Genomic DNA, 15747 nt, shown 5'->3' on the forward strand with positions numbered 1-15747 from the left:
CTGTTCTTGTATTGCTGCCATCAAATCTGCTAAGCTGTAGTTTGATTTGCCGCTTCTCGTTTTCATCTTCTCTTTTTCTGATACCAATTTGTTACGTCTCCGTTCGTTCGTTAATTAATTTTCCGTAAATTCGTTCCAATGAAACTTTAGCGACACAAGTCCTTTCTTAAATAAAACTGATTTATTCTTTCTGAATACAACTTTACCGATATACTCAATTTCAACAGTAGCTCAATAACAACGCTATAATTCTCAAAGAAAGTCTCACGTGCTGTGCTCGACAATACTCAGTTCAATTACACACTCTCTGACTGCAGTTCAATTACTCATTGTCTCCCCGTCGCTTCGTGGCCGGTCTTATATATACAAGACTACACTATATCTAGAAAGATCACGAGATTTAAGGAAAAGACGTGAAAGTTCGAGAATGACGTGACGTGATACTAGTCACGTGACCTCGATGTCGTAACAATATACTCAGAGCAACATAGCTATAAAATATATTTGAATTCAATCTCATAACAATATATTGTTTTTCTCAAAAGAATATTAGTGTTTTGTATTTATGGTAAAACTACTAATTGTTGCATATCTGCTTGTTTGTTAATTTCCGGTAAAATTCTTTCCGAGGAACTGCAGTGATACAAGTCCATTTTTGATTAAACGATTTTATTCTTCCTCGATATAAACTTTTAGTACATATAAATTCACATGGTCACCACCTTCAAGAATTGAATTTCTATGTCAAGCATATTCGAAGCTCTATTGTATTTTCATTAAAATAATACCCCGAATCTGACACCAAGTGTTGTGACGTTGTTTTTTTTTTGTTGTTTTTTTTCATTGGTGGTTTTTAAAATTGTCTGGTAAAAATAAATGTCCAGTTTACATAAAAGTTATTTTTTCTTTGTAGCTAAGCGCAAAGCTACACAATTAGCTGTCTGTTCTACGCCCACCACGGGTATTGAAATCCGGTTTTTAGCCTTGTAAGCTTTCAAACATACCGTTGCGCCACTGGTGAGGTTTTAGAATTGCGCGAATAAAGGATAATACTAGAAACATATATATATATATATATGTGTGTGTGTATGATGCTTATCTGTTATTGTTTCACTGATCTTGATTATTAATGTATTCATATTTATCTGTTGAATTATATAATCGTGTACGACAATATTGAATCATTAATATTTAAATCCTTATATATATATATATTTGTTGTTTTTGATTAGCAGCACTGAGGAACTACTTTTTTTTTCTGTAATTATCAATACAATGACAGAACGTATTTTACCTCTTTAGAGTTTAGAATGACCCCTGGTTTTGTAGCCTAGATACAACTCTACTCTTCATTGGCTAAAAAGAAGGGCGGAGCAGGATATTGTTCACGTGATTCATCAGCCCTGAGATGTTGGAATTGCGAATCAGCTGGTCTGTTTATGAAAGACTGAAACGTCAGAATTCTGAGTAAGGTTAGAATGGGAACGTTTTGTGAGAAGTCTAAGAAAGCAGTGGAATTATGCTGTATTCAGCACGAATAGTTTTGTTTAAAATTTAGAAGATATTTTAGAGATACGTTTCAGAGGAGAGCATGAAACCAAACGAAGGTAAGCTCGAATTCACCACACATTAGAGTGCGGAACGCTGAAAGAAGTAAATGAAAATCATTGCATAGTCAAACTGCCTCAAGCGTCAAGGCCAAGTATTTTAGTTTTTTTAGCCTAACGTTATAACAAGTAACACAACGTATTTGTATTGTTCATGACAAAGTACACGTACACGTATATATGTTACTATTATCTAACTATAGCAACTGTAGGAGGAGAGTAACCTATTTTACTGGTGGCAGTAGATCAAGAAAATCTTCAAAAAGCATGAAAAACTAAAATAATGTTAACTAAGATTTATTAGTACCAGAAATATATTTAGAAAAAATAAATATAGTCGGTTTGAAAAATTATTAATTGTCCTTCGCGTCACATAATAAAATCAGGTTAGTTTTTAACATCATTTGAAAGTATAGTCTGGTTCCTAATGTTTTTTAATAGTTATACTGTAGTTTGCTTGTGTACCACAGGTTGCATAAATATAGCAAAAACTGAGAAAGAAATATTTGCTAGAATACAATATAGCAGCTTTGTTTCAAATTTGTATGTATTTATGCTCTCAAAATACTGTAGTTATTTTTTTCTAGGACTTTGTGTGAATTAATTCTAACATAAACATGTATTGATTATTATACTTTGTTACATATTTTCTAATCTTATTTATATACATCTTTGTGACACTCTTCTCTGTGTTAAAAGTTGTTTGTATCTTTAATTTTCTCTTTATGTTGCTAACATTTTTGTTATTTGAAAAGAAATGTTAGTGCTTCCTGCTTGACTTAAGTACTTTCTTTTGTACAAAATTAGACCATTTATCTGTTAACTATTTGAAAGTGTATTTGTATAAACTCATGAGTAAAACTTAAGTACAAAGTGGTTCAGCCAGCTTTTATTTATTACTGCTGTTAAACTGTGCTGTACTTGTAGTTTGTATGGGCATGAAATGTATTTTAGTGTTGTTAATCATACATATGCTTCTTGTTAGTACCATGTTATCTTTTGTGGAGACCAAAATAAACTTATGACTTAATAAGGAAGTAAAACATATGTATTGTTTATGGTCATACATACAGTACATATACTTTATAAAGTTTAATATGGATAATACTGACTGAATTCATAGTAACTTAACACAATAGAAAAATATTGTTTATTAACCAAAATTTTTAATTGTAAAATTAGTGAAATTTGTTCCCCTGTTAGAACATTTTCCAAAGACAAAGATGCTTATTGTTTCAAAATATGGCCAACCCAAACCAGAAGTTACATGTAACCAGATGATAAAACTTTAACAAATAACTTCATTGTTGAAACTTTTGACATGATGATGGTGTTAGATTGTTTCTTTTGTGTAGTATCAATCCACTATTATCAAAAAGGTAAAAACAGGGGTTTATATTACTGCTTTCTATTTACCCAGGGATGTTTCTTGTTTTATTGTGTTGAAAGATTATTTTATAGTAAGTAATTGTATTATTATCTTTTTAATGCCTCATAAAATTGGATGACCATGGGAAATTTTTAACTTAGAAAAATGGAATAAATTTGATATGGATAAGGGGTCATTTTTTCAACTACCATCCTGTAGTGACTCTATATAGAATGCATTTTGAGAATTTAGTATTTTAATTTGCTTGGTGTCAGTGCTCTCTCTGTCAAAAGGTATTTTATCTTTTTAAGTAAATTTATAATAATTATAAATTGTGTTTTTCATTTAAGTTGTCATTTTTCAATCAAAAAGCTATGTTTAATATTCTCCAGTTTGTATTATGTAAGTAAAAAAATATATCAAACAGAATGAGAAAGGTTTATTGATCTATACCAGTCAAACAAAGAGTGAAACTTTCAGTGGATTTATTATTGATCTTAATGAGTTAATTGGTTATCTGAAATAGTTTTTCTGCACTTCTATGTTTAGTTGTAATAATTATATTTGAAATTCATATTGTATTGAAAATGTAAAAAAAGACTGCCAGGCTACAAATAATTGTTAATGGTAATATCCATTATGTTGCCTGAATAAAATATTAAATAAATATAACTCCATTTGTTAGTTGTTGTGGTAAATGTTAACTGACTTTAAAATGTATATGCTCTTAAGTGTTTACCTTTACATTTCTGATGTAGTTTCCTGACTGCTTTCTGTTTCTGTATATCTGGTACCTCAGTTTTACATGTAATGTAAAGTTTATTGAGAAATTATCATACTGTTATGAATTGATGATTTTCTGAAAAATAATTTTGTTTAATTTTCACTTTTCTTTTTCTGTATACAGAGATGGCTTTGAAGGACCAAATGGAATATTTATATAACAATAAAATACTTATTTCATAGAATTGACATTTCAAAAAATTTATGATTTCTTCTTCTTGGAATTATGTGCTTTATAAGTTATCAGGCTGAATTTTTAATTTCATAATTATATATTTATTCAGAAAACATTAAATAAAACTGATGTTAAAATATTATTAGCAGTTATATAGGAGTAACTAATCCAAGAGTAAATTTAAGTACCTCTGTGCTATTCCAGATCACTTCATGTCTTACAAAAATCAGTAACTGACTGGGTTACATTTAAGTTGAAAGATACACTTGTGTTGAATATTTGCTTAGACGTGCAGAGATATGTATTTGTTTCCACTGAAATATATTTTGCTAATTAAAACCTGTTGTTTCATGCATGCTTTAATTTTTTGATTTTAAATATTTCTTAAATATTATCTTTTGAATGTAAGAGTGAGTTTCTCCTAATCAATGGGGACCACCATTTCACATTTGTATCTCAAAAGAAAGTCAAACATTTCTAGCTTCTCCAGATTCATTAATGTTGTATATATATTTGTTGTGTGGCTAGCATAATGGTGTGAACAAATAAAAACAGTGTTAATGGATCTATGAATTTAAATGAGGAGCCTGATAGAAATTCCTCTATAGCAACAACATTTGCTTTTGCATGTCTGTGCTATTATATTAACAAGCACTTGATTTATTGTATGGAATCTACCTTGTTATGCTGATGCTTGAAAAACAATTATTTTGAAAACTAGAAACTACAAGAAATTATGATCTAATTGGTAAAAATGTTAATGAAGCTTAAGATGCATTTTAAAAGAGGATATCTTTCCCCTAGAATCCTTGGTTTAAAAAATGTATCCTTAAATAAATGAATAGAATAATTACATTATTAATAAGTGAAAAAACCAAGCTTATGAGAAAATGTTTACTAATAGCATTAAAGATACTGAGGTTTATTAAAAAAAAAAACAGAAAGCAAGAGAATATGGAAGTCTGTTAGTTCAAATTATGAAATTTGATTTGAAGAGTTTTTATGTTTGTTATATGTAACCACAAGAAAAAGTGGATAGAGGAATTACATTAATTAGTGAAGAATATTAAGCTTATAAAAATATTGTATTGTTTTGAAAGTTATTTTTTATAAGTATATTTACAATGGGGAAATTTTTGGTAATTGGAAGATCACCAATTTTATCACTATTTTTATGTGTAAGAAGTTGAAGGAAGATCTGTGTGATTATAAGACCATAAGTTTGACTTATGTTGTTAGCAATGTGTTGGAATTGAAAGTATTTTTAAAAAAGCATCTGGAAAGATTTAATCATTTACAATCAGCAGGATTTTAGAAAATAGTTTTCTTTCTATAACAATGTTTTTTGTTGTTTTTTAGTCTAATGATAAGATATATACTGTGCACAGTTTTAGTCTCTTTATTTTAGAGGATATTGAATTATTGGAAAAGGTACAGAGTAGGGATACTAGGATGAAAGGGTTATCTTGTAGAAATAGGGTAAGATCTCTTAACTTGTCTTGACAAAGGAGCATAAGAAGTATTAGGTTGACTTGATTTGGATGTTGTGTGGTGTATTAATGAATTATGGGATTGAAAGTTTAGAAATTAGGAGTAGTGAATTAATATGTAGATGCCCAGATACTCACTCATTCTTTAGTAAGATTACTTCTTGATTGGAATTATGAGCTTGTGATATAGTTTGCCTGATTATATGACTTGTGTTTTAACATAAATTATTTTAAAGTTTTTTGGGTTGGAAGGGTTGTGTAAATATAGTTTGGATTTGATGTTTTGATTGGGTGAGTAAAACAACGACCTTGATGGACTGATTAGCTGACAATTATTAAGTCAGGTAAGAGTTAGTGATTGTCTTATATAAATGTTACGATAATAAATATATAAATGATAATTTTCAGTTTAGCATAATTCTATTTGTACTTTAGTCTCAAGTGATATTCCATTTTTTAATGCATTAAGAATGTGTGTTTGTGTTTATATATATATAAATAAGTTATTGGTTAAAAAAAACAAAATCTTAAAAGACAGATTTCAGAGGTTGGAGCAAAATTGATGAAGTTAAAGGATAATAATAGTTTCTATATTTGAAAGATCTAAACTAATGCATTTTTATAAGTGCATAATTTTGTCATCTGGCTGTGCATAGAATATAAGAATGTGTGTCTGATCAGACTACATATAAAATGTGGGATAGTCTGTCTGTTCAGAGTACACATACCAGTTGTAATGTAAATATGTGTGTGTATCAAAGTTCATGGTTAATCATTAGTGAACTGCACAGTTTTTCTTATATTTGTAAAACATGTGGCAGTTGAAATCCTTGAACTCTAATGCAAATTGCAGGAGACTTGGCTATTTAATGATAAAAATAAACTTGAAATAAAATGTATATATTTTTTTATAAACTTGTCTGGTTTTAGGTGTTTTGATGCTGGTCCCATATTCACTCATGCATAATATAGTATATTTAATCTACTTAAAGCTTGGCCCCCAGTGGCACAACGGTATGTCTGCGGACTTACAACACTAGAAATGGGGTTTAAATACTCATGGTTGGCAGAGCACAGATAGCCCAATGTATAGCTTTGTGCTTAATTACAAACAAACAAACTTAAAACTTGTAATTAACAGTTATGAGCTCACTGTAGATCTAATAACTTCAGAAAATGATGCAATTGTGATGCAGTACCAACCTAATTCAATTTTTTAATATTCACATTATGAAACAAGATATGAAAATCATTTATGAAAAGCAAAATTGGATATTTTGCTGATGCACTGAAGATGTGGTAGGTGTGTCTCTCTCTCTCTCTCTCTCTATATATATATATACCTGTAAAAGAAAGAAAATTAGGTTAGAAATATTTTTCTAAGAAATATTCACTTCAGGTATTTAACTTTCAAAAGTATTGACACTATAAATGAAAAGACTATATTTTGTAAAGAGGAAGAAATTTTGATAGCTTATTTGATACATTGTAGTACACTGGCTTGATACACAAAGGCTGAATTTTATGAAACTAGTAACTCTTAATATAAAAATAAGAGTAGTAGATACAAGTATTGTGCAAGTCCAAATCAAATTATTATGCATTGTGGAATAAATATGTATGATTACATGATTTGAATACCATCACTGCATATTAGTTTCTGGTCTGGAATAGCTTAGACAAATATTTTTATATGCATTGCTAATTTTTCCACAAATTATATAAAATGCAATGAAATATGAAGTATTTTCCATATTACAGTATTTAGAGTTATCATGATATAACACACTACATATTTTATTTTAGATAAAACAATACATAGAAAGGGACTTTATTACATTTATATATTCTACATATATACCTATATATGTTATTTTATATATATTTGTAAACACACTTGAAGAAAATTAGTTTGTAAATTCTATCATGAAAATCATAGCTATTACATAATAGTATCAGTATTAGTTAATAGGGGATTTTTAGTGATAGATTAATTTATAAGCTGTGAAATAGAGTAATTTTGATTAAATATATAATTATTGATTGGGTAGATTCTACCACCAGCATACACCAAAATAAAAACAGAAATTGAGAGCTATAAATGATAATATAAAGAAAGTTTAAAGAAACAATCCTGCAATAATAAAACATGATAAAATAACAGAACAGATTTAATGAGAAAAAGCTAATAACATTGTTTAAGTGAGGGTGTAGTTCTTGAATAAAGAGTTTACTTGGTTAGTAGCTTTAGGTTAGAGAACCAGTTGTGTGAATGTTAAAGTTATCTTCTGGGAAGGGTAATTAGTTGCATCACAATGTCCACAAATAGCAGTAAAACAGGGATTAGAAAGATTTTTTTGGATATAAGAGAGTTATTCTTATGGTCATGGATTCTTAATTTTAAACTGGAAGTTGTTTTGCCAGTATAAATAGCTTAGCAGCTAATTAGAATAAGCAATCCATGAATGTAGTAGTTTAGGTATATACACCTAAATTACTACATTCATGGAAAGTGAAAGAAGAATTGTCAAGGCAAACCAAAGATCTAAATACAAGTCTTAGGCAAATCTGGGGGTAGAAAGATTTGATCAGGTGAACATGCTAGGTTCACAGTTGCTAAAGTACAGGACATTGTAGAATATGTTGTTTGTTTACTTGCTGGTATCAAGGAATATTCTCTTCTTGAAGTGCATATAGGAGGAGTAGATGATGTTGGAAATTGTAAATCAAAAGATCAAATAACTAAAAAATCTCCTTCAGGGATATAAGGATAGAAATAGATGTGTGGCCCTTTTGGTAGTTCTCTCTCAAACTAGATTCAAGAATGAGTTATTTAGCAAGATCATAGGCTTAAATGAAATATTATCATGAATACTTAAGAGCAACAGTGATGAAGGAGGTTGGAGAATTGGGAATTAACAAGTGGATAGAATAGGTGAGGTAACAAGGAGTTTGGAGGTTTAGAGTATTGCAAATTAAAAATAGTTTTAAAGATGAATCTGTTGGATTTGAAGATAAATGCAGTGTCTTTAAAAATAAGTATAATTGTCATTATTCTAATATGGGCACTCAAAATGGATGAGTTCAGGGCTTTAATTCAAATGGAAGAATATGATAAAATGTGCATTATTTAAATCTGGTTAGATTTGTCAAATATGGATAATAGGAATAATTTTGAAATCCCAGGTTATGAGTTATTTAATACTTTTTAAAGGAGGGGGTGGGGGAGAGGTGACTCTTTATACAAAGGATGAACTGCAGCCTGTTAGGATTGAAGACATAAAATATTAATAGTTAAGAGATTGAATCTATATGGGTCACAGTTAGAGGTTTAAAAGACAGAAAGTTTTAAAATGGCAATTGTCATAGATAACTTGATCAGACAGATGAGGTCACTGAGAAATTGTATAATGAAATCAGGGTTGTTACTAATAATAATACTGATGCAATAACTATGGGAGACTTGGATTGGCATTGTATGAAATAAATAGTGATTCAAAATTGTTTTCTATTCCAAATGGTCATAGAGCCAACCACAGGGAGATGCTATTTTAGATTAACTGTTAAAACTAATGAGGTGCTATTTTCAAGAGTTGAGGTAGGAGAACATTTGAAGAGTGATCATTGATAATCAGGTTTGATATTTTGCTACATAGATGTTATTGGATAAAGTTAGGAAATTTAAAAGATATGTTGCTTTTAATTCAAGGTTGGTATGTTCTTAAAAAAGAGGAAAAAACTGGGAAAATCAAAATCAAATTAGCTTATTAAAGATGAAAAGAAAAAACTAGAAATAAATACAATACATTTAAGAAGTTTAAACTGGCATATAGCTTGGAAGATTTAAAGAATTATAGGGATTTGACTTAAGAAAAAATTAGGAAATTCCAAAGAGCATATGAAAAGCAGCTGATTGATAAGGTTAAAAATGACAGCAATATTTCTTATTTAAGTATTTGAAAGGTATACAAAATGTGAACATTGAGATGACTTAAAGGATAACTGAGATAACCATGCATTTAAATGTTCTCTTCTGTTTTTACAAAAGAAGATATTAACAATATTCTTGCCCCTGTGACTTTATGGGAAGTATTGAAGTATACCTGAATCACTTAAATATTAATTCACTGGTGGTAAATGGAAAGTCTGAGAAATTAAAGCACCAGGACCAGAGAAGGTTTTTTCCTGGATTTTAATAAAGGTCAGATATGCAAGCCTCATCTCTTTCATTTTTGATAGATGAATAGACAGAAGGAAGATATCTGAGAATTGGAGAGTTGTTAATGCTACTCCTATTTATAAAAGAGAAATATAAGAGCTGCCTTAGAAATCATAGGCTAGTTAGTTTTACTTTTGTAGTAGGAAATATATATATATGTATAGGCTAATAAAAGAAGCACTGTAAAAATATTTCAAGTATTATGAAAAAAGAAAGAAGACAACATAGATACACTAAAGGGAAATCTTACCATACCAATTTTTTTCTTCAAGGATGATACTTATTTATAGGCAGTGGAAAGGGTGTGAACTTGGTGTATTTAGATTCTGTATAGTTTCAATATAAAAATGTCAACATGTTGTAAAACAAACTTTTACTTGTACTGCATACTCTTGTTTCCACAGTGTTTATCACTAAATTACCAAAACCTACTTTCTAGCTCTTGCAGATTGTACAGTGAACCCTAGTAGCGAGGGAGTGTCTTTTTTTTTCTGCTTCAGTGTGTATTTTTTGAGGTTTCAGTAGAAGTGACTTTAAAATAACATTTTATTTAAACGTCTATTTTCCGGTAGCTTATGATATAGAAGAGTGTCGCATGAAGCTGTGTTCTAGGCTGTTTGGTAGCTAGGTCACTGTTCAAGGTTCTAGTGCAAGCAGTGCCGTTCACTGTCCTTTCCATGCTCTTTGAACTGATACCTTTAATAAAGATGTTTTTGTTTTGTGGCACGCACGTGTTATACCAAGATTTCTAACACTTTTTGAGAAGCACTTGATTAGATGAAATATTTTTTAGTTCAACTTAAGATTTATTTTATTATCATTTTGTAATTGTTATGATTAAGTTTATAATATTATATTCCTAACTGTATGTATTTCTTTTATGTGAGCTTTTGTTTTCAAATTTTAAGTTTTTTGTTTTATGTTTTACAGTTTTTGTTTGCTAAAGATGAGTTACTTGTATGCACTGGTGGACCATTTCAAAATTTCATACTGATTTTCTTACATGTACTTTAAATCTTATTGCAGTATAATGACTAAACTACAGTGTTACTGTCATGAAAGTTCTTCCTTGTTGAAGTTAAGAGAAAATGTATATTACTATTACAGAGTGTAAAGTAAATGTTTTGGAATTATTCTGAATTGAAAATGCTAATGTTGTATGTATGTGTGTGTATATATATATATAATTGCCAGTTAACACTTTTTAGTTTTATTTTTAATTAAGTTGCTTGTAACCAATCTCGAAACATTTAGTTACATATATAGGTGTGTGTGGAACTTGCATTTGTGACCTCATAATAGGTAACTGTTCACTTATTGTATGGTATATAGGTAAAATATCTGAACTTCTGTGTACATAATTGCATGAGTTTTTTAGAAGGTAAAGTTTTGAAGGTGTCTACTTTGACTGTTATAGTAAAATGAGAAAGTGCTTTTGTATAATATCTGAGGATGGCATTGCTCTCTATATATGCCACCTGTTTCAAATCAGTAGGTATTGGTCTGTTTCTTCATGGTTGATAGAGCAAGACTGAATTTAAAAAAAATGTTAAATATGCTGTCATGTTCTACCTGTAGACTAACTGCCACAGACCAGTGACTGTCAGCTGGTGTGCTGCTTTATTCATATTATCTAGGACAAATGTATTCAGTGAACTAGCTTGCCCAAGTTTGTGGTGATTATCCAGGCTAAATAAGTTTGTACATGTACATTCATGTAATGTACATGTGTACGTTTTACTTTCTGGTCAGATTCATTTAAGAAACTAATTAAAATTTTACATATATTTGTGTAGAACAAATTCATGCATATTCATAAAATTTTATCATTTTAGCAATAAAGCTGTTTAGAGTAAATAAAAATGAAACTATGTATGTGTGTAAAACAACCAAAAGTACATAATACCTCCATCTTTAGATGTAATAACTTAATAATCAGATTGTGCAAGTTTTTATTGGTATAGGACAATAAAATCCATAAAACTAACTTTTCTTAACTTAAGAGAGTTTACGGTCATTATATAACCATGCACATGTATATACAATTGTTGTTCAGTAGCATATCACATTGTTTTAGTTTATAAATATTTGTTGATTATTTCTGAGTTAGGAGTTTAACCTGTGGTTGTCACATTTCATGTTAGTTGATTAAAGTGTTTGGCCTAGAATGCTGTGTAAAAAGTTTCATGTCAGGAGGGAGGAATGCCTATTACAATTCAAGATATTCTTTAGAATTAAAGAGAAAGAAAGTCAGTCTAAGTTCAAGATATAGACAACCAGAATTTTAAAAATTCATGTAGTATTGAAGGTAGAGGAAAACTTCAAGAGAAATCAAGAAACCAATCATTCAGAACTGAAGTGAGTTGCAAGCAAACATTCAGAGAGAAAATCATAAATGTAGAAAATTAGTCAGAATACAAGAAAAACAGTCAATCAGATATTTAGGTAGCTGATCAAAATTTGACATTTAATAATTTACAATTCAAAAGAAATATTCAGTTGGGGCTTAAGAGAGAGAAAAGTTATGGTTAGTCAATTAGTATCCAGTGTAAGCAAACATAATTCATGAAAAACAATGAATCAGAATTCAGAAAAGGTGGTCAGTTAGTCAGAACTTGAGAGAAGCAGTTGCTTAGAATTTAAAGAAATAGTAAATAGTAAAAATTTGGGATTACAATATAACAAAAGGACAGCTTATCAGTATAGTCAATTAAGATTGAAGAAATATAGTCATTCAAGAGCTAATATAACTGTTTGGATTTCAAAGGCAGTTAGATTCTAAATACTTTGACATAAATTTCTAGAACTTCTGTGAGATTTTCATTTAGTCTGTGGAACTTGCTAAAGCTGAGTTGCTACAAATTATTTATTTGAATTTCTTTAGTAAGTCAACTTTTCATTTCTTGATAAACTTGTAAGCCATCTAACAATCCCAAAAGAAATGCTTTGAAAGTCCTGTACTTGTGCATAAGAGTTGAACAAATTCTTTCAAAGGAATGGTTTATGTTGGATTCTACAGCATTTCTTAAATGTGCATTACATGACAAAATAATATAGAGACCAAACTTGTGCAAATGCATGTTTATAATCATAAGTTCAAATGTAAATTTTTATAGATGTTAGGCACATTTTTTGAGGAGAAATGGCTCAACCAAGTTTGTGCATGTGTATCATTAACGCAACTGATTTTTTTGTTTGTAATCTGTACAGTGTAAGCTCAAGGCTTCTGACAAGCCTGTTTTCATTCAGCAAGATTAGATGAACAGTTGTTGAAATCTTTACATATCTAGGAAGTTTAATTGTTATAGTTTTATAGCACATCATATTTGGGCTGTATTTTACAAGTAGCAGTGAAAGCTGTATAATAGTTTGTTGGGACTCTTGTATTATTAGTGAATAAAGTATAAGAAATGCAGATTAAACCAACACATCTAACTTGTCCTTGAATAATTGAAATATATATAACATTTAGCATACAATATGATGTGAAAGACTAAAGACCAGATTATTTCCATATCTTTTGTACATGTTGCCAATTGTTTTTTTCTTTTTTTAATATATTGTATAAAATGATCTCTACATGTACCAACTGTAGGTGATACTGTCAGATATTTTAAAATGTGCTGTGAAACTATTTGTACATGAAATTTGACAATGTTCATTCTAATAGATGGAATATTTTGAAGTCTGATATCACTCACTGTTTACATAGACAAGAAAGCTGCACAATAATTGAAGTTACAATGAAGTAGTGTGCAGGATACTGACACGAATGTTATAGGTTTTTACAAGAATTTCAATTTTTAATGATTACACGTGTATGGTACACAATATCAGTTTTATTTATCAAATAATAAAAAATTATTCCTTGCAGAGCAATTGTTATTTGATGTTAAAATATTTGTTACAGTGTATATTATACTTCCTGTTTTTTATTTCTATCACGTAATAAATGCTTGAATGTGTTTTCTAATGATTCTTGCCATGTACTTTTTTTTCCATAAAAGTCATTTACATACCAGATTGCACTTTTTCATCACTGATTTTACAGAAAGATGTTTTAATTTTAGATTAAATTTGTGATTTTTAGCTACTTTAGTATTAATTAAAATAGAAATTAGAGTGCAGGGAAGTGAATTTACTGTAAACATAAATAGACACACACGTTTGTTTAACATACAGCATAGTATCAAAATGATTATATATGTTTTTGAGTTTTTATAGATGTAGTCTGCTGTATGCCCAATAATATGAGAGTTTTCTACCAATCCTGTTAGAGCAACTTAAGATGTAAGAATCTTTTTATATTTTAGACTGCTCTGAATGAAGTACCAAAGTCGATATGTTGAGGAAGAAGTATTAAGTTATTTACTATTATTTAGTCTTAATTCTAAGGGCAGATAAAAATTTTCCCTCACTTCTTTTTTTTCTTTTTCATTCTATAGATATGCATGGTTCTGTGGAAGAAGTAGAGTTGGATCCCTGTGATCTTTATGTTAGTTTGGGTACACTCATTGTTGAAGGTCGACTGCCTGGGCTTACAGAGAGAGGTTATGGGGGAGGTCCACACTGTTTACCACCTCACGGTCAAAACAGACATGAATGTGACCTTAATAATGAAGTAGTAAGTTTTATTTTGTAAGAAATGCATTTTTCAATTTGTATGAAGAATTGAAGAAAAAAAAGAGCCATAAGCTTAAGAACCTTTTTTACTAGTAATACAACTGAGATACCTTTCTAAACATCAGATAGAATGCCACATATTTTCTTAATTAAGGAGTTGTGTGGTATTTATAAAGCATTTCTGGAAATTATTTGTAACACATTCTTCTGAGCTTCTTCTGAAGTATAGTATTCAGACAGTTTTTAATGGTTAAGGACCATTTATTTCCCCTTCTAGTCTTCTTGTGGGTGGAAGATTCTTTTTTGTATCTTGAATTTTATATATTTCTTACCATTTTCTCTGTGCTTTAACTATTTGATATATCATTTGATTATAGTGAAGGAAATTATGGCAGCCTTTTAAATGCTGTTAACTTTTTAGCCTAGTAATCATAGTGAGAATAGAGTGGAGAAACTGAGCAATTTTCTGATAGTCAAGGCTGCTTTGATAGTGTTTTCTGTTTATTCCGGTCCCAAACCTTTTATTTCTGTATAGTGACAATTAGTTCTTATGAATTACCATTTCTTTTTATTTGAAATATATATATAAAACCTATGAAAAATTAAGTATCTTAAGTGTGTAAGAAAGCTTGCACTAAACTTATTTTTGTATTTGCAACAGCCAATTTTCTCATTGCTTTCACCATGACAGGATCACTTCCTTGAATGGAATACATTTTAATTACTTGACATCATTCCAAAACACTGAATTTTGGGCTAGCTCTACTTGTAAAGCTGTGTTCTGGTGGAGAACACTTCTTAAAATTATGCAGAATACAATCTCTAATAAATGGTCTTTATTAATAAATGTTTAACCTGAATTTTTAATATATGTCTAAATATTTTATTACAGAATCAAATACATTTTCTACTAATACTCATGTAGTAATTTTGTTATCCTTTCAGATCAACATTTATATCTGTTGCTGTTTGGAACAATTCATTAAACTATTCTCTTTTTTACTGTTTTCTTTCCTACAGCATCATTTTTATAAGTGTCACTGTTTTGTAAATTTCTTTTGGAGCATAACAGGTCATTTTGTTTTTCCTTAGCACAACCAATTGCTATTGAAACTTCTTGTGACAGTTTTGAATGTTAATCTGTGTCTTTTAACTCCTAAAAATACTACCTTTTTCTTGTTTTTGATCAGAAACATTTGTCACTCCAACAAGCAAACCTAGTTTGGTTTTCTGAGGAGACTTAGTTTTTGAATTGCATACCTTAATTCAACTTACTGGGGTGCAAAAACCTATTTTTCCAGCATGATTATTACTGATTCAGTTATTTATTTACATCTATCTTGATCCACTTCTGTGAAAATGACTATTCCACTCTTGCAACAAAGTAAAAACTAAGTGTGAAAGGGGAAGCAAGTAGTGTCTTTACAACTGTTGATTGATAGCACACACATACGTACACACACACACACACACACACACAC

General features: G+C 29.7%; 1 protein-coding gene across 1 annotated transcript in view; it reads left to right on the forward strand.

The window, feature by feature from the left end:
• The first annotated feature begins 1390 nt into the window (after positions 1-1390).
• The window catches only part of LOC106457229 (protein FAM214A-like), a 42254-nt gene continuing 27897 nt past the window's right edge, over positions 1391-15747 (forward strand). Inside the window, exons 1-2 of the mRNA XM_013916623.2 lie at positions 1391-1607; positions 14089-14267. Of these exons, the coding sequence (XP_013772077.2) occupies positions 1592-1607; positions 14089-14267 (195 nt within the window). The 5' untranslated portion in view covers positions 1391-1591. The remainder of the gene's footprint in view (positions 1608-14088; positions 14268-15747) is intronic.

The sequence above is a fragment of the Limulus polyphemus genome, unplaced genomic scaffold (genome assembly GCF_000517525.1).
Source record: "Limulus polyphemus unplaced genomic scaffold, Limulus_polyphemus-2.1.2 Scaffold305, whole genome shotgun sequence".
NCBI lineage: Eukaryota > Metazoa > Arthropoda > Merostomata > Xiphosura > Limulidae > Limulus > Limulus polyphemus.